The sequence below is a fragment of the Toxotes jaculatrix genome, chromosome 13, assembly GCF_017976425.1.
Source record: "Toxotes jaculatrix isolate fToxJac2 chromosome 13, fToxJac2.pri, whole genome shotgun sequence".
In the NCBI taxonomy this organism is placed as follows: Eukaryota; Metazoa; Chordata; class Actinopteri; family Toxotidae; genus Toxotes; species Toxotes jaculatrix.
Window position 1 is genome coordinate 20,150,130 of NC_054406.1, and position 20,257 is coordinate 20,170,386.

The following is a 20,257-nucleotide window of genomic DNA, read 5'->3' on the forward strand; positions in this document are numbered from 1 at the left end:
TCAATACATCAAGCTTAGTTCCCTGAGAGAAAAGAAAATTCACCACAGATACAGAATTTACTAAATAAAGAACGTTAGAGTCCAATCAGCAAAAATACTGTCAAAAGGAGGCTGTCCTGTACTGTTCTCAGAGGACGAGTTTATGTAAGGAGACAAACAGGAGAGACAATGATGCCATAGTGAATCAAACCCACAGTGAAACATGGTGGTGGGAATATTCAGCTCTGAGGGTGTTTTCGCTTCTCTGGAGTTGGACACCTGCACCAAACTTACCACACCCTGACCAAGGAGAAACTCCACTCTATTCCTCAGAGACGCACACAGTATCCTGTGCTCTGCTAACTGTCATTGAACATTTATGAGGGCACTTGAAGACTAAGAAAGGCAAGCACTCTGTGACACCACAGGAAGCTCTTTGGAACATCGTAGGTTCGTGCTGGGAGAACATGGGTCATCAGGTTTTGCACAAACGTGTGGAGTCCTTGTGTCATTAAAGCCAAAGGGGGACAAAGATGTTCTGAAATTCATCTACATTTGTCGAAGGTTTGACTTTTCACTCAAATTATTAAGCTGATATTATCTTTTGTGATTGGAAAATAGCATTCAAAACAAATGCAGAATAGAAGGATCTTGACTAATGGTCTCAGACCTTTGGACCCCACTGTATATTAATACATGTGCAGTAGAAGTATGCTTAACAGTATGTTCATTTATGAAGAATTCAATAAGCAGAAAATGTACAGTATGTATGTCACATGTCACATTTCTTTTACCTAATTCCTTTACTTAATTTGATCAAATCTCAAAGCAGAAATCCTCTTGAAAATTTGGAGATTCTTGAGTGGAGCTAATGTCTCTTCTATAAAGCATATCATTACTTTTTCATGCCTGTATTTCATGCCCCCTGAGCTTCTGAATATTTTCCAGATTGAGGTTTATCAAAGGCAGGTGTCAAAGCAGCCAAGCTGCATTACAAACAGATTCAAATCCAATTGCAGAAACCATTTTAGGATGTGGTCTAAAGGCCGGTCATGCCAGAAAATGGCAGGTACTTCGTAGAGCAGGAAAAATAGGGAAGGGGTTCTTCAGGGTTCCTCTTGGATGCTAGGAGTCGTACATTGTGTTGCAGGAGTTTGTGCCAGATGATGTTCTTAGTGCCGTGGTTCTCAAACTGTGGGGCGGGCCCCCCTGGGAGCATACAGAGCCACTACAGCGTAAATGTGTGATTCACAGCACTTACAAATAAGTTGTGAGCAGGAAGTAGAACCACGGCTGAGAAGTTCTCTGCTTCAGGATTTTGCCTGTCTGGTTTTGATCTCTTCAGGTCTGTAGAAACTCTGAAACATCCAGTCTGTATGAGAAATGATTCGTGTAAATGTAAAATGAAATTGTAATACAATTGTTAATTGGCTAAGTCTGGCACTTAACTGACAATTAGAAATGATTAATTAATTTCTAATGGCTAGCTAAGTGGGAAAAATAAGCAGGATTTATATTGTACTGTGTAATTTTATTGTGAAATTGCAAATCACATCAAAATCATGATGCAACTGTTGTTGTTGTGTAGGTCATAAATATCTTGAGTTGTGAGCCTCCTAACAGTGGTTGATGCAAGGGTGTAAATATTGAGATACTTTTTATCATGTCATCCCTGCTTCTGAAGCATCTGGAAGTGTATTTACAGGCCATAAAATAAAATATTTGGACCAGTTCATCTAAAATGAAAGGCCTGAGAGCTCTTCAAACAAGACTCAAAAATAGTGCTTTGGTTCTTGCAGTATCCTCCTCATCCCGTAAACATACGTTTGAGCTTTTGTATTATTATCATAAGTCGATAATCATGAATCAGCAGTAGCCTTGAGGTGAGGGAAGTGGAAGGTCAACATTTCAAATCCCCAAGCATTTCATCAAACTGGCACGAAAAGTGTGTGTGTGAACAGAAGTGAATGAGTTACACACTCTGCTCCCTAAACAACCACTATCTAGGTGCCCTTGAGTGGGACAGAGAGCCCCCCGCTTCTGCTGCAGCAGTACAAGGCTGTGGTTGTGCTGCACTGCTGCCTGTGTGAATGTGTCTGCCTGTATGTGTCTGAGCGTGCAGCAGGGGAGCTGCTGGAAAAGAGCACAGAGCTCACTAGAGTTTTCCTTTTAGAAATTAAGGTTTGAAAAAGGAAATCTGACATATTCACAACCCTGGGTGACTTAGTGTTCTGCTGCTTCTGTGTGATGTCCTAGCAAACTGTCACAGGAGATTATGGCTTCTATCTCAGCCACAACTGACAAACACCCACCCAGTTCAAACATTAGTCACATTCAGCATTTCTGTGCTGAAGTAAGACTGCAGAGCTGCTCCGAGTTTCTCTGTTAGCTGAGCTCTTCCCTGAGGCCCTGGGCAAGAAAACACAGCAGTCTCAAACCTCTGTAGCCACCAGTGAAAGTTCCTGTGTTTTCTATTGTTGTGTGTAAGTGTGTGTTTGTGTGTGTGTGTGTGTGTGTTCCTATGTGGGCCTGGCTTAAGTAAAAAATAGTTTTCAGGAAGAGCTGCAAAAGAGGTGGGAGGACAGGGTAAAAGATGGGCTCGGGTGACTGGAGCAGTGTTACAAAGGTGTTGGATGGCACAGCAGTCAACAGTGAGAGTCAGTTAATATTGAATTTCAGTAGCTGTACAACACACACACACACACACACACACATATATATATATAGACAGAGAGAGAGAGAGAGAGAGCTTTCAGATAAAAATATGCAGCTATAAGCAGTTAATGTACAGATTTGTCTATGATACAGATTTTTTAATAAGGCCATAACATCCCTGAAGTCTGACTGTAAAAACTATATGGTCTTGAAATGCCTGTTTGTTTCCACCCTACACTTCCATAGTGTGCCTGTGTGTGTGTATGCAGGGGAGTTTAAGTAAAAGCGGACAATACAGCACAGCTAACAGGCTATAATAGTGTGTGCTGTTTTGGATTCCCTGACTCTGTGTTGTGTCAGAAGTCAGCAGTGTCAGGACGGCACTGCTGCTGGTCACCGCTGCAAATTTGCATGTCAAGCTTGAACTTCATGCAAAGTAATTGCTCAGATTTGCAGAGGCCCTCAAGGTTATCACGCAATTCCATTAAACAGATTTTGCCGTGAAATTTTTCCATTTGAAATGCTGGTGTGACCGGGCCTTTAGCCAGATGACTGATATGTGTAAATAAGAGCATGAATGATTTAAGGTTCATACTGATATGCTTATTTATTATTTTTTTTATGTTGGCCAATATTCTTTTTTTCCCCCACATAAATCCATAACAGTATTGAACAATTGAGACACACTCTGAAACACACATTGTGAAACACCGTCCCTGAGCAGGAGATTTGGGAAAAATATACTTGGTCAGCCAATCAGCATTTTACATTTATAAAACAGAAAACTGATTTCAGTTCAGCCAGAGATGCATCTGACTACTAACTGTAAGCATAATGTAAATGTCATCTGAGCTGAGGGACAATCCTCTTCATGTTGTTGTTGTTGAGTCGTGGGCTCAACATTTTATTTTTCCACTGGTCAGTTTAAGGCTGTGTAAAGAATTCACAGTTGCAAAGGAGCCAGAGGATGCACAAACAGCCTCGTCTTAATTATAGTGCTCTTCTAGTGGGGCTCTCTTAGTGCTCCAGGCTCATTATTAATGGCTTATAGTGGGGAAATTGACGCCGTGGGAAATAGCCGGGTCCATCATCGTCATTCAGCCTTCATTATTAAAAGCACTCTTTCTTTTTTTTTTTTTTTTTTCTCTGGCATGAGTTTTGGTGTTTTGAAGCAGATCCCAGATCCTAAAAGATAACTCCCCAGCAACCGCAAATAAAGGCACCGAGCTTACCTCGGATAAATAAGAGTGCATACCCTGAGGTGAATCTTGGAGGTCTGTGTCCTCCATCATTCTGACAGGCCTAGGCAAGTGGTAAAAATATAGAAACTTCTACTACCCGCTGTTAGAGCGGGTTGTACCAGGCTGCAGGAGCAGGAAAAAGGGAGGCGGCGGTGGCAGAACCCTGAACATTTCCAGATGCTGCAGAGTTAAGTGTGGGAACTCAGCGGAGAGAAAAATCAGCAGTTGGCCAACCTTAAGAGGCCTAGAGGATGATCTGAAATGTCTACCTAGCAATAGGATTTGACTAATAATGGGTTTCTCCAAGCCAGCACTGGTAGTTTGTGGGCTGAGCCTACCGAGAGTTGCTCTTTTGTGCTCATATTCATTAAATCTAACCAGGCTCATGTGTCACAGTTGACATGGTGGGTTGTTCACAAAGGCTACATTAAACATAACAGAGGAAATTATAAAAGCAGTAATCGTTTTAATGAAGAGCTCTGTGGTTCAAGCTGATTTTTTTTTTCCTTTGTAGAAAAGTCTGTAAAATAGCAGTTAAACAATTATGAAACACACTCACCACTGAAAATATGAATCATAGTAATCTTCATTCATACGATTCATACAATAAATTAGGATAGACACAAAATATTTACCATTGTAAGACTTTGGTTGTGTAGTTGCACTAAAGCTGTAGGTGGAGAGAGGCTAATATTAGTAGTAGCAATAAAAGACCAATATCTGCACCATACTGTGGTTTAACCAAATCTGAGAGTGCTGCTCTACAGCCATTTGCATTGAAAAGCTGTTTGACACACAAACATAGATTTCTCCGCCGAGTCACATCGGGCCACTGCCTCACACTGAGCGGAGGGACGTATTGGCTGTTTTGTCCTCTGTCAGCCCCAGCACACTATCACTCTCCAAGCTATTTTTGTCCATCCAGGAGAACATGTTGGCATCCTTTCCCCCGGCCCGGTCCCATAATTCCTCTCTGTGTCCAAACACACGCTGACAAGAAATAGGTCTGCACGCTCTTTCACATGAACGACTCCACTCACATTCTCATCTTACATTTATGTGGCTCACACATGCTCTCACTTACTTACTCTTTCTCTCTCTTTCTTTCTCTTTGTGTGTGTGTGGGTGTGTGTGTGTGTAAATGATGAAAGTAAAAGTAATACAAGAAACCGACAGGGGCATCTGGCCTAATTCCAATAGAAAATGGAATTGGATTAGTGCCTCTCTTCTCACAGCTGTGTGTGTGCATGTCTTTTTGTGTGTGTGTGTGTGTGTGTGTGTGTGTGTGTGTGTGTGTGTGTGTGTGTGTGTGTGTGTGTGTGTTTGTGTGTTTGTGTCTTTGTGGAGAATCAAGGCAACAATGGAGCTCGGCAGCCAGCTGCCCAACAGCGAAGCTCTGATGAACAGTGAGGAAACAGAGCCACTGCTGCTGCTGCTCAACACCTTCCTGTTTTTGTGTGTGTGTGTGTGTGTGTGTGTGTGTGTGTGTGTGTGTGTGTTTGGGCGGGTGCTCACACGCACATCCCAGACAGATCATTCATCTACATGACATTGATCCTGCTCATCGTTTCTCCTGGATCACAGACACAGTCTTTTCACTGTCGCGATGTTGCCTAATCTTCTAATAGATAACGACTTCAAATGGGAGCTTTATGTGGCTGATTTAACGGTTGATGATCACACGCTTTAGTTATTCACTCACTTGCTGCCGAACAGAGAATTGAGTTACACAATTACAGCATCTATTCCTCTTTAAATTCCTGCTGCTAAATTCAGTCCCCTTCTTCTTCCTTCTGTTCTCTGTTTTCATAAATGCAGCGCTGGCCCTAAAGGAGACAACATCTATGAGTGGAGGTCGACCATCCTGGGCCCTCCAGGCTCCGTGTATGAGGGAGGGGTGTTTTTCCTGGACATTGCCTTCACACCAGACTACCCCTTCAAACCACCCAAGGTGAGTGTTGCCCTGCAGCTATGCAGCACAGCCACCCCCCCCCCCCCCCCCCCCCCCCCCCCCCTGTCCTTCACCCACAGCTTGAACAATGCCACCATTGTCCCAGCGGGCTGTCAGCTTTTCACCCGCTTGTCCGACAACAATGACTTGTTTAAAGCTCGTTCACCTACAGCACGTTTACAAAAGAACGGGTGGCAGCAGCACAGAGAATTGAATCAGACATTAAGACAAAGGATGGTCCTGTTATTTTTATTTTGGGGATATTGCTATATTTTTCTTACTGTCATCAAATCCTGTGAAAAAACTTTCAAAACTTTCCTACCCTGTCTGTGACATTTCATCAATGAAAACTAAAGTGAAAAATGTTAATTCACAACCTTTTCTCTATTACAATTACTAAAATAAAAACAATGACTTTAAGTAAAAAGAGAGTTTAAAAAGAGAACTATAACTATTTGACCTGGTGCTCTAAAACTGGCAACATTTCTGCCAGTAACATTAACTAACATTGCCAGTTCTTGGAAAGAATAAAAGAACTGACTCGTGAATTAAATTTATCCACTAAACATTTCATGAAAACATGAAAGTTTGCACTGGTTCTACCAACTTTCAGTTGTCAGCATTTTAGCTGCTTGTCTCAAACTAGACAGTGAAAAGTATTTTAATGAACAATGAACAAAGTGAGTCCAGCTTCTGAATGCTCCTCTGCTGTGGGGAGCACAGGGAGCTACGATAATGCCAAGAAAAAAAGAGAGAGCCAGAGTTTGTGTGGCACATCAAAAATGGAGAGAGATGTAGCCCCAGGCTGCCTGGAAGACCCCAACATCTTAAATGCACAATGAAACTGAGACAGAAAAATTTACTACAGTAGACTAGACTAAAATATTTAAAGTTTTTGTTAGCTAAAACGAATGAATAAAGTTACTGAAACAAAGATTTTCGTGATAATGACAAAAACGAAATTAAAATTGCGATAAAATGAACACTGCTACAGGATCTATATATCTATAGTTCACACTCAGTCATTTCCTGAAACAGCTGTCCACTGTAGTTTTTAGCACCATTACTCAAACAGGAGGAAATAGTGCATTTGGTTCTATTTTCAGCCACGGATTAAACCACATTTGGTGCCACAGTGAGTATTCCTGGCAGCAGGATGCTGTACTGTGTGTGGGACTGAGGCAAAATAAACTACACTGTGTGTGTGTGTGTGTGTGTGTGTTCATGGTAATGAAGGAACATGTCACCCAGCGCAACAGTGAGGCTCATTGTGTTGTTAATGGTTTTAGGACAACAATGGAGCTCTATGTCACAAAGGAATACGATATGTCACATTTTGGATACACACACACAGACAGTACATGTTTGTGCGACACATTCATTGTCGGGTTTGATCTTTTGACAGTAAGAAAAATATAACATATCATCAGCCTTATCCTTTATCTGTCTCTTGTTACTGTGTCCCCTCCTGATATGCATGCTGCTAGCATTCAGCAGCATTTGGCCTCCCTCCAGCGAGGCTGTGGGTTTGCGGGTATGTATGTGTGCTCTGCTTTTGCAAGTGTGTGTCAGAATTTACACAGTAGACTGGCTGACAGCGGTTGCCACCTCCCTCAGCGTGAGTCGTACTTCTGATTTTGGCCTGGGTTTTGGTTTCAAGTCTAGAAATACCCACTGGCTAACCTCTGTCTATTTAGAGACACACGTCATACGTGTAAACAGAAATAAAAGTAAACAGGAAAACATTTTAGGATATCTGTCATATCCATCCTGTTTTAACGTGGACCATTTGGTACGGAGAAGCACTTGTTTGCTTTGGATTGTGGTTAGGAAGTGAAAGAGAGCTGTTGAGGAGACGACAGCAACAGGACAGAATTTGCCTGTGGTGACACTTTTATGCAAAGCTTGTCCTGAAGGTGAGGCTCACCTGAGATGGATGAATTCAAGGGGAAACAAGTATTCACAGAAACTAACTCAGCTATCAGTTGATTTGGTCAGGGGGAAACTTTGATATGACTGTGGTGTTCAAAAAAGACAATCGGTCCAGTAATTATGGAGTTTTTTTAACACCCTTCTGTTAAGGAACAGTTGTATCCCTATATTCACCAGCTCTTGTTATAACAAGTACTTGATTCAGGATCCACTACTGGCTTTTACCAGAGCTCAGTGCTCAAGACATGTCATCGAAGTTGTTATTGAAAGATTTATTTGGCAGTTTTTATTTAAATCAGGAATTATCTGATCAGAGAAGAAGTAAACAAAAATAACTCTTCTGACTAGATAATTGAAACCAACTTTCAGCACTTTGTGCTATGGGACATATTTCAGTTACAGTAGCTGAAGTACGGTACCCAACCTTATATCAAACAAATGAATTTTGTCATAGAAAATCTAAACTTGGGCTGTGCTGAAAATCTCAAATATCCCTGACATATTTTACAGTTAAAAAGAAAAAAAAAAATTTTTAGGCTGCATCCACAGTGATAGTTTAAGCAAATCATAAGGTTGGATATGAGTCATTTCTCCCTCATCTTCTCACACATTCAGCCACTAAAGGGAGGCAAATGTGTGTGTGTGATAACACCGACACTTAGCAAAGTCGGGTTTGTTCAGTTACACAGTGGAAAGCGTCTGAAGAACAACTTTTATATTTCTCAGAATAAGGTATAAAAGAGGAGTGGTATCACTTTTAGAAATGCTATGGAGGTATCGTATTGGCACCAGGGTTTAAATGATAATCCTGACTGACTGAATGTAAACCAGAAACAAAGAACCACAGTTTGGATGTGAAAGTAATGTGAAGCATGATGTGAAGTAACTTCTTAACATTGACTGAATTAGTCGGCCTTGATTCGGCCATGTAAAGCTGGAAGAACATGGAATATGTTTACAGCAAACTGACTTTATTGGGTCTTTTGTTACAGCCTCGGGTATTTGATCTGCAGTCTGGTGTGAAACATGACTCCCAAAGAGAAACAATCTTCTCCTCGTTCCCTCCTGACCGCCTAAAACTGCCTCCTTCCTGGCAGTCAATGCTGAGGGGGAAGCAGAGCTCGTCTAAACTCTTGGCGTCCTGCTGCCTTGTTTTTCCAGTCTGGCTGTGAGCTGTGCCATCCAGCAGCTCACCGGCTCACAGCCACCAATCTGACAGCTGCAGCTGCTCACTACACTGGCTCACTCACTAATGTTAGGATGATAAAGCCCGTTAAGGCTGACACTGATACTCTTTGATAGAGGTTGAGCGCGGCAAGGACACTTGCTTCTTTTGCTGTTTGTATTTTGGTCCAACATTAGTCTATCCCGGGACCTTGTGCAGTAGAACTACCCAGTGACAGGCTGAGAGATTAGACTCTAACTAACATTATCCCGCTCCATCTCCCCTAATTTCCTCGTGGCTTTGAACTAAATTCTGCTCCACACTTTATCTTCCTCTGCGTGGCGTCAGTCTCATTTTCAAACGTGTGAAATAGGCTGTTTAACGTGCCATGAATAGTCATAAAGTCAAGCTTCGACTTATGGACGATCAGCCATTCAATACATCCCCTCCTCTAAACCTTTCCATTCGGTCTCATTTAAAACATGTCACGACTGCCTTGCTATATAACTGTGAATCGGTTCAATTGCTTTTCATTCCATTTGCCCAAACTGGACTGATAGATGTGGACATTGGACATGAACAGACTTGAGGTAATAATAGAGGAACATGCTGCATAACCGGGTGAGCCAAATGTAGCCCTTTTGCTCACGTGGGGAACTATTCAGTCTGTGAAACCATTAAAAGGCTTCTCTGATTTACATGACACACCCTGAGGTTGGGCTATGTGACAGGATACAGTGTGAGATGATAGAAAGTTGTTAACTGTGAGAAATTTCTTCTGTACCAGTTCCTTTTTTTTCCATCAGGTGGTTTGATGTATAAAAGGTTTCTCAATCGAAGTATAGATCAGGATATGAAATTACACAGACCACTAAATCAGCCTTATTTATAATTCACAGTCTTCCTCTTCACACTGTGACACTGAACATTTGCAAAAAAAAAAAAAGCATTATTTGTTGTATTATTACAGCTCTGATAACATTGAGACTTAAAGTGAGACTGCTTCACTTCTGGAAGCAGAAATAACACAGTCTTGTCTCTGGCAAATAAAAAGTTGATTTAATAAGCTCAGTTCAGTGCTCTCAGGGGTTTTGCTACTGCAGCCTCACTTTGTCTGGTATGACCAGCGGCTTGCGATGGCTAATGTTAGCTAACAGAGATGTTGCTGTGTCCATCTAATATTTCAGTTCAGATTAAAATATGACAACAGCTACTGGCTAGGTTGTCATGAAATGTTGTTGTGAATAATCATGGTCCCATGAGGATGAGTCCTCATGACAATAGTGACCCATTTACCTTTGCTCTAGTTTCCATCACCAGACCAGAGCTCATACACTTTCTTCAGTTTAAACAAATACAGCTTTCAACAAAATCTAGCAAGTGAAAACTAATGGCTGGATTTCCGTGGTGTTTGCTGTGGGTTATTAAAATGTTTTCTGGGAAAGCTGTATTAACACATTCATAAAATTGCAAATGAGAATGAGAGCTGCTGGGATACAAAGTGACGCTACAGAGGTTGTGTTTGGAGGCTGAAGGATGAAACCATAATACAGAAGGGATGTAGGATTAGACCCTTAGCTTTTGTTACGCGGAGGCAGCATCACAATCTATTAGCATCAGCCATGATGGGATTAGAGCCTCTTAATTAGACCACACAAGCTAGCCAGGGATCTGTTTCATGGCTGCTGGGCTGGTAGCATTAGCATGCCACCGCTAACCCATCTTAGCGAAGGTGTAAGAGCAGAAGAGAAGCGACTCAGACACAAGACCAGCCCCCCAACCCGTCAGCATCAATCACCTCGTCTCCCGCCTGCTTGCCTTTTCTTGTCACATCTCCCGGAAATCCTTTCATGTAATGGAAAAGCATCCCGCTTATTGCTTTGTCTGTCTATCACGAAGTCGAAGCTGCCACCCCCTCAGTAATAGCAGCGTGGAATGTGAGGAGGGAGGCTTCTGCTCGCATGCTGGGGTTGTTTGTTTCTCATAAGAAGATGTGAAGGGAGGAACGGAGAGTTAATGAGATGATAGGAGAGGGAGGAAGAGGAGGAAATAAACGAGGGCAGGCTGCAGCCGCAGAGCAAGCGGAAAAAAGGGAGAGCGAGCATGCCTCGACTGCCAGTCCTGGTCAGCATCATCGATTTTTAAGGAAACAGGGGAGGTCAAAGGTCACTTCTTAATGATGTTGTGCTCCTTGTGCTGATGTTCGGCTCTGCTGAGTACTGAAGACTGTCTTCACTTCGCTGTTGACTGAGGTAGATCCACAGGGACTGGCAGGATCACCTTCACACTGCATAGACACAGCATGAAGTGTGTGTCATTGACTTGGTGAGAGCAGCAGAAATCTTTTACAGGGATCTTCTTCCAGTGTATTGACCAGTGCATTTCTCTAGAATAGCTTTCAGGTGCTCAGGTGCAGCTGAGATAAGGCAGATGTTTACTAATGCATGAATACATTGGTAGATATCCATTATAGGTGTAGCACACCATCGCTGTATTTATCTGCAGCAGGTATGATAACATTACCTTATGGAGCAGAAAGGTCACAAGAGTCTGGATAAGGAATAAAGAGGAGAAATTACACTGACAACAATATTCAAGGAAAACTCAGGAGACTGTGTAGGAAAAATAACGTTTCAGAAAGGAAAGGGAAAGGGAAGTGACCCCTTCACTACACCAAGTATTAGTAGTCCTGAGTGTCTCCAGCACAATGAAGATGACAAGATGGAGCATCTTGTCAAAGGTTTTTCACCCTCACTGCAGTTTATATTTGGGGAGAAATACTGATTGTTATGGACTTTTTTGCTTTTCATTTAGTCTTGTGTTACAATACTATAAGAATTCAAGCTTCATGCAACTTAAAACGGAATTATATCTTTTTAAAAATCTTTTTGTTCTAACACTCTCGCTGTGTAATCCCAGGTGACGTTCCGCACAAGGATCTACCACTGTAACATCAACAGTCAGGGGGTGATCTGTCTGGACATCCTGAAGGACAACTGGAGTCCTGCCCTCACCATCTCCAAGGTCCTACTGTCTATCTGCTCCCTGCTCACTGACTGCAACCCTGGTGAGAGCTACAATACACACACACACACACACACACTCTACTCCTTGTCATATCTCTCCCCAGCTTTAGCTGTGACAGGTTGACTGACGTGTCCATTCTGTGTGGGTAATGTACACAGAAGTGTGTCACTCTGAGGCTGAAGTCGCGCTCTCTCCGCAGCACAGCAGCAGTTGGATCCTCTGAGAGCAGACAGGCCTGTAGCAGTGATGGAAACTCAGCTTTTTCAGCAGGAACCTTTGACTAAACCGCCTGGATGGAAATATATTTTGACTCCAAGGAAGGGAGCAGGAAAGCCCAGACAATGAGTCATCTCATGGTCCAGGGCCAAAGTGTCTTTTGCGTGTCTTTGTAGTTTTGAAGCACTGAATTGTACAAATTGGGGGCCACAGTCTCTCCCTGAAAGCATTCATTGTGTTACACTCTGTTGTGTAAGTATGGAGTTAAAATGAACAACGTTGAGGACGAAGTTCAAACCCAGACTCATCCACTTCAGATTACAGCATTAACTACTACTCTTAGTGTGAATATGTGTACCATTGTGGGAATGAGACGCAGAAATAATGATTGTAGCCTCTTCATCCTGTTAAAATATTGTGTTGTAATCTGCAGGCCCGGGGTTAGCTGCTCCCTTCCTTCCTTGCTGTCCAATCAATATTTATCCAGGACTGACTGACTGGGCTAAACACAATCCTGTAAACAGCTGACACCGTTCACTGAGACGTCAACATTTTTAAAGCTAATTAGATCCATTATGGCCCAGTTTACCAGCAAAAGCAAAGACCAGCGCTGGAGGAACAGGGAATTCAATCTGTCCTTTATGGACCACTTAAACCTAGGTCCTCTGGTCCTCAGCTACCAATACGGTCAGTGTCTCATGGCATAGAGTATTACACTGAGCAAGCAGAGGTGATAAAAGCAGCTGCTGTAAAAAAAATCTGTCCAATATCAACATCAATACCAGAATGAGGTTCAGAGATAAAAGACCTGGGAAGAATGTGTCAGAGCTAGAACGGTAGGTGGTGTGGGTGGTGGGGGAGGGGGAGGGGCGGTCTGGAGTAATAGTACTGATTGTGAAGACCTCTGATGATAGCTTGTGTCCTCTCTGCAGGGTTTGCTCTCTGAGAGATGTAGCAGAAGAGATTCTCCCTCCGTGGGTGAAAATGAGAATAGCTATTCCTCCTCCCCCTTCAACTCCTCCTCCTCCTCCTCCTCCCCCTTCAACTCCTCCACCTCTTCAACACCTTCAGATGTAACTGAAATGATCTGAGCTGATACCTTGAACGTGTGATGCAAAAAAGACGTGATCAGCTCCTTGTCCTTGCCAAAAAAGAAAAAAAAAAAACAGTTCCCGTTCCCCCCCTCCTCCCTGTTACCCACACACTTTCTATCCCTCTTTCTGCCTCTTGCCTCATCAAAATCAGTCCACTCCCCGCTCTCCTCACCACTTGTCTTTTTTAAAACCCAGCCTCAAATGCTGAATGTGGTCCCTGGACCTGAACCACCCCTAAAAATATCTCTCCTTCCCTCTCCACCACCTCCCGTCTGGAGATTGGCGTTCCCACGCAGGCGGAGATCGTCGGCATGTAGCTTGTTAAAGCGTGGGAAGACGATGGAATTCAATTCAAGCCGATTCAGTTTTATTTATATAGCGCCAAATCATGGCATCCATAACCTCAAGGCACTTTACAGAGCAAAGTCAAGACAATGACAGTTAATCAGCCCTCCCAGAGCTGCCGACTCCTGTCGACATGCCACGCTGAGCCCCGCATTATGCTCCCACAATCAGGTCTCTACCTGGGGCGTCCTGGTGGCTCATTGCAGCTAAGCCTAATGCCATGTCAGAGTGTATCTAGGGCACAAATCCATCCCAGGGCCTCTGTTGCATGTCTTCCCTTTGCCTCCCTGTCTTTTCCTGTCTCAGCCTCTGTGGAACATCCAAAAAGTAATCTTAAATTTTTAACAAAGCCAGAGGGATTCCTCCTCGGTGATTTCTGCTGCCACTGCTGCTGCTGTCTGTGTTAGCTCGTATATCCGGCTGATGTGTGCTGATATTCGGACAGTCTTTTATAATAAAGGTGTCTGCTTTTTTTTTCCTCCCACTCAGTAGCTTCAGGGGTGTGAGTTTGTCAAACCTGTAATAACACCTGCCTCAACATGCCTTAAAGGAAGGCTTTACTATCTGGATTGATATCAGAATATGTGAGATAAAAAAAAAACTTTAGTATGTCCTCAGCTGGAGCAGATCCTGCCTGGCTTCTGCACAACAATCTCAGTGGCTGAAAACATATTTAAGGTTTACAAAAAGAGCTGAAATGACCATGAAATGACAAAGAACAATATTTGCTTCATTATGACCTGGATTTTCCGGACTCACACAGCTCTGGTATAACGCTCTCTCTGCCTTTGTGGAGTCTTTGTAGACTCCTTCTTCTAAGTGTGGAAGTCATTCATACAACTTGTTGCATGTTGAAGAGGTCAAAAGTAGTTTTTCCATGAATGCTGCAGCACAGGTAGGGTTGAGCATTTTACAGCTTTTTATCAAATCCAACTCTAGAGTAGAATCCTTTATCCACTCCAACAGAGAGCTGAAGTCACTGTGTGCTTTCATTTCACCAGAGAATCAGAACAGGCTGATCTCCAGGGTGTTACTCAGGTGCGTCATTTACATACAGTTGAACCTTTCTCAGCTTCCTCATGTTGTACCTTTGGGTCACTGTGGAGACGCCATAAAATTCAGTTCACAAACAATGTCATCCTGTTGCGTCTCCGGTGTTAAACACCTGGGGTATGCTTGAAACAAACTACCACATACAAAGCGTCATTCAGCAACCTCTAAGGTCAGAAGTGTTTCTGTTTGTCCCAAGTGTCAGCACCTGATGGTGAGCTGAAAAGCTTTAACATCCCTGTTTTTTACATGTGCTTTAGATTTGCTCATTAAAAGTGTGATGAGGAAACACCAGTCATTCTGAAAACTGTTGGGATATATCAAAAAGGTTTTTACACTTGGCTGAAATGGAAAAGTTGATGTATTCATAAAAATAAAATCCAATGGAAACAGACTTAGCAAATAAATAAGGATACACATGAAAAATTGGACTTAAACGTTTATGGAAACAGTCACTATGTGAGGCTCGTCAGATTGTTAGTTATGAAAATAGATGGATGAGGCTTCAGATGTTGTTCAACAATCCACAAAGTGCTTTGTTTGAATATATTTACACCTAAAGTCCATATGAGTGAAGCCTTAATCCAGAAAATGAAAACAGTTCCTTCAGGGCTTTTATCTTTGGCTCAGACTTTCATTGTGTATCTGGAAAAAAATCAAGAAAAACATGCAGTGTGCTGTGATATGAAGTCAGATGCTTCCAGCTTCAAGCCACAGTGCCATGACACGCAAAGATCCATTCATCCATCATTGAAACCCGAGCAGGGACCAGTGCAGAGGGGGTGTTTGTGCTGCTTGCTCAGCCGAGCTCATCGCACTGCTCCGTCAGCAGACCGAGGCCCCCGCAGGAGACAGGCAGAAGCCAAGCACAGTGTACCAGAATTTGTTTCTCTCTCTGTCACCTCACTGAGAAAAATCGACCAGCGTCGCACAACCAACTGAGCAGCAGCACAATCAATAGAGGAGCCAGCGGGAATTCATAATGGCGGCTGTTGACCGACCGGACGTGTGCAGTGTATCAACAGACGGGACGGCTCGGGACTGACTGCCGGAGCCCACCATGATCACCTCTGATTTACAGCGGCGCACACATTTTACTGCGCTGTCGATAAAAGTGTCGGCCGTGCCGTACGTCACACGGTACAAGCTCGACTTCAGACCACAGGAGTGATAGAGCCCCATCTGTTTGACTGATGGCTTTTCTGTGGTTTCCACCAGCTGTAATAAAATCTCCATGCATGCTGATGAGCGCGAGGTGTTCGGCTGCAGGTTCCTCCACCATTTTAGACGCAGTCAGGTGGTTGGATGTCAAACAGCAGCATGTGGCTGTTGGTGTAAACATGCTGTATGTAATAATAATTAGAATGTCGCTAACACGGGTGAGGATTTACTTGAAGGCTGGTCCCCTCGGGAAATCTGTCAGTGGAAGGTTTAAATTAAAGTGAGACTATTAGAAGGTGGAGTGTGTCGGAAACTACTCGACAGATTTCTATGAATGATATCCACCGTGTTTTGGGTGTTGTAGACGACGCTGCGTAGTCCAGAGCTGATGTAAACCACAGTGTTTGCCTCTGCAGTAACTCATCCATTTACACACCTGTTGCTTGTTCCTCTTGTGTTACAGCCGACCCTCTGGTTGGAAGCATCGCCACACAGTACCTGACCAACAGAGCTGAGCACGACAGGATAGCCAAACAGTGGACCAAACGCTACGCCACATAGACCAGCTCAACTCCTCCAGGACCCCACCCCCCCCGACCCACCTGACACACACACACACACACACACACACACTTCTGACACCTCCCTCCCTTCCTCCAAAATCTATGGAAGCACACCCGCCCCCCGTCATCCAGCCTTCCCCCATCCCTGAGAAACGAACTGTTATTTGTTCCATGCTGACTTGAAAAGCTTCTTTTTTATACAAAGAGTCTATTGGGATTGTATTTTCCAATACACTGAATGTTGATATGGTCATGAAAAGCTTTAATACTGTTATTGTTCTTGTCGATGTTGTTGTTCTTATTGTTATTGCATTGTGTATAACATTGTCGCCACCCTCGTCGTCTTCTTTATCTTAAAGAGCGCGTGTATTATTCCCATTTCATGTGATGGTTTCATGTAAAAATGATCATACCGAGTGAGTGCATTTAGGTTGTTTTCTTCCAGTGGTTTTACAGCTCATGGTCAATATTAGTGCATGGCATCAGGATATGTGTTCCCTCAGTGGACATGTAGTCACGGTATTCTTTCTGTCCCGGCAGAGGTCAGGCATGGAGTGAGCCCATCACCGTGTATGATGATAGTGGTAGTTTGCTGTACATTTAATGCCTTGTGAGAAATACATACTCATTGAATACTCAATTAAACACTGGCTGTAATGTGACAGAGCGCGTCTCAATCTGTTGCTTTCATATGAATGTGTGTGTGTGTGTGTGTGTGTGTGTGCAGGTTCATCTCTCTGACCACTTCCTGTGAGAAATGAGTCGTCATGGGCTCACCACAGAGAGCAGAATGATTTGACAGGGAAAGGTTACTCAAGTGTTTTTGTTTTTTTTTTTTAGTTGTTATTGTGACGTTTTTTCCATTCATTTTCTGGTCCTTTGAACTCGTGCCAGTCAGACGTACAGTCAGAAAAGTTTTTGTGAGTGGCATGTTGTTTCAGGTACCGGTGAAACAAGAAATATGATTCAGTGAGACTGAGTAACAGATCCGTGAGTCTGAGGGTTTGTCAGCTGCCAAAACACTGCACAGTGTTTATAATACATTACAAAGGACGACTGTGAAAAGTTATCACAGCTCAATCACCCTCATCCTCAACTAAGAGGATCCCCAGGCAGATTTAAGACTTTTAACACTCAGCCTTCCAACACAGCATGTTCTCACTGAAATGAATGAGGACAAATGCTCTGGTCTGTGAACACAACATTAGACCAGTAAAACAGCATGAATTCATGTAGGCAAGGATTCTTCAACATTATTAAAAAAAAAAAAAAAGAAGAAGAAGGAAAAAGGTTTGGGAAAAAATTTAACTGTAACTAAAATAATTTTGTTCAACAGAAACATGCAGAGAAGTCTGCAGGTGTGTATTTCAAGCTCCATTTGGTACCAATGAGGTAGTGCTGCCTGGATGTAGCCTGAGAGGAGAAATCCAGGGCTAAAATGTAAACCCTATAAAAGCAATATTGCATCTTCATCCTCTGCTGCATGTGTTGATACAGAAATTTAGCTTCAACTGAAACTGGACATAGAACTGAGTTAAGCACATATCTGCATTTTTATTATATTGTCCTCTAACTTAAGATAATCCTCATGCATTTAAAATGTGTTTATAATGACTGAGAATATAATGAGAGAACAACTGTCCTGATGGTTAGCTCATAAATTCAGTTACAAAATGCCATTTCCTAAGTCTGCAGCCATGTGCTGAAACACTGACAGGCACTAACTGCATTTCAAACTCCAATTAATGGACCAACAGTTCAGCTGTAATGTGTCGCAGGTTTTCATGAAAGCTCTGTGGCTGTTAAAGCACAGTCAGAGGGAGGGGGATTCTGTTAACTAATTTCTTGCTCACAAAAGATCAGCGATTATCTTGAACATCTTGCGAACACCAGTTTGTTCAAATTTGCACACGTGATTATGCTGTGTATCAAATATTTCTTTGGCACAAGTTCGCTCAAGTTATTATCTTGCAGAAAGAAGTTTGTCTGATATTGATGCAGATACACACAAGTTTGGACAAGTGATTATAGAAGACAACCAAGATATTAGATCATATCTCAGGCGCACGGGTTTATACAAATGCACACAGGTTTGCACGTGGAGCTATCTCACACAAACAAGACATTAGATTATTTGTTTTTTTATTATTTTCACACAAGATAATACTTTGTGTGCACTAGTTACTGTCTTGTTACAACAAAACAATTTGTGCCCACACATCATTATATCTTGTGCAAACAACACATGGATCTTGTGCACAATGTTTTTCGATTAACGTGCTTGAAAACACAATTTTTAACAAATAATTTATGAAACTTTGGGGGCTCCCTAACTTTTCCTATAGCTTCCGACTTCTCATCAGATACAGAATACACCTAACGTTTGTTGATGGCGCCGTCACAGCAGCTGTGCCTGAGCAGGGGACAGTGCTTTGCTGTGGTTTTAGTCTCTGTTTGTATTGCAAAACCAGCAAAGTGGAGCAACAGTGGCTGAGTTAATTATGGTTGACACATCGAGGTGGGGGTGGGGTGTGTGTGGGGGAAGGGGGGGGGGGGGGGCTGAGGGGGATAGAGGCGGGGGTCCTCATCCTCACTCCACCCTCCTCCCTTCTTCCTTCACTTGCAGTGGGAGAGGAAGAGTCTGATGATCAGATAATAATGTAACAACTGCAATAAGAGGTAAGTGATCAATAAGAGCGAAAAGGCCAGAGCTAGTCTGTGAATAAACAAGCACTTGGTCTGCATAATGATGTGTGTTACACAGGAACAATGTGCTGGAGCTTTATTGCAGTTTGGATATTCATCCTATATTCCAAACAGCATGTTGCTGGTCACAGGTTTACATGTTTATTTTCGGGGTTGTTTATTTATTTTTATTTTTTTTTGGGGTATTGTAGAAATACCCACCCAAGATCCTCAGGGGCCCCACAGGTTCCAGGTTCACCATGTGGTGTTGGTCAGGTGCCTTAAGGTGACACCTGTATTATTACATAATCTTGGGGCCCCATCTTATAGAGACAGGAACTCACTGTCCTCAGTCCAGAAGAATGTACCTGTGAGGGCAAAATTTTGTTGCTTAAAGTTTGAGACCAGTTCATTGGTGAGGTTGAAGTTCTCCTAAAGTTTGCACATGAAGAAATGAAAATAAAATTCAGCCCGTTCAGCCTCATTCCCCCGTCAGGTCTCCACAAACCTCTCTCCACAGAAGCTACACTCAACCCCAGGAGTTTTAGCGACATGCCATGAAAAGTCAATTAAAGTGTCACCTCATAACTCTGAACACCTCTCATGACAACCACTTTGTGTTTATCTAACCCACAACACATTTCATATGTTGGGCCACTTTATCAAACAGCGTAATGGCCTTTTAAAACTGTCACTCAACACTGTTGGGTAGTTACTCAGGCTAATGGCTAAGGCTAGCCTCCTTTTATTACTGCCCAGCAATGTGTAGGCCCAGTAATTCAGACAGGGTTATGCTTCTTACTGAATGGAAATTAAGTTTTATGTGCAATTTTCCAAACATAAGTGTCTGATAGCTGATAAATGGTACTGTAAATGTTCTGATTTAGCTTTAGCAAAATGATGAAAAGCATTTTAAGCATCACTCCTTTGTTAGTCTGAGCCAAATGAGGACAGAGAAGCTAATCATCAATTTTCAACATTAGCAAGGAGATGACTAACACCAGCTGCAGGAGAGTAATAAGCAAAGAGAGGAGTTAGGTGGAGGCAGAGAAGTAACCTGAGCATCAGCCGTGACTGAAAAAGCTCTGAGTAAGTTAACTGCTTTCTTTTTAAGTAATGTCTTCAAACACTGAGTCTGACTTCTGCTCCCATTTCTTGGACAGTTTAGCTCGTTCGTTTAAGTCCGTATTTGT

General features: G+C 42.7%; 1 protein-coding gene across 1 annotated transcript in view; it reads left to right on the forward strand.

The window, feature by feature from the left end:
- The window catches only part of LOC121192208 (ubiquitin-conjugating enzyme E2 E2-like), a 56,337-nt gene extending 39,302 nt beyond the window's left edge, over positions 1-17,035 (forward strand). The window contains exons 4-6 of the mRNA XM_041053790.1: positions 5,694-5,826; positions 11,843-11,990; positions 16,280-17,035. Coding sequence (XP_040909724.1) covers positions 5,694-5,826; positions 11,843-11,990; positions 16,280-16,377 — 379 coding nt within the window. The 3' untranslated portion in view covers positions 16,378-17,035. The remainder of the gene's footprint in view (positions 1-5,693; positions 5,827-11,842; positions 11,991-16,279) is intronic.
- The last annotated feature ends 3,222 nt before the right edge of the window (positions 17,036-20,257 follow it).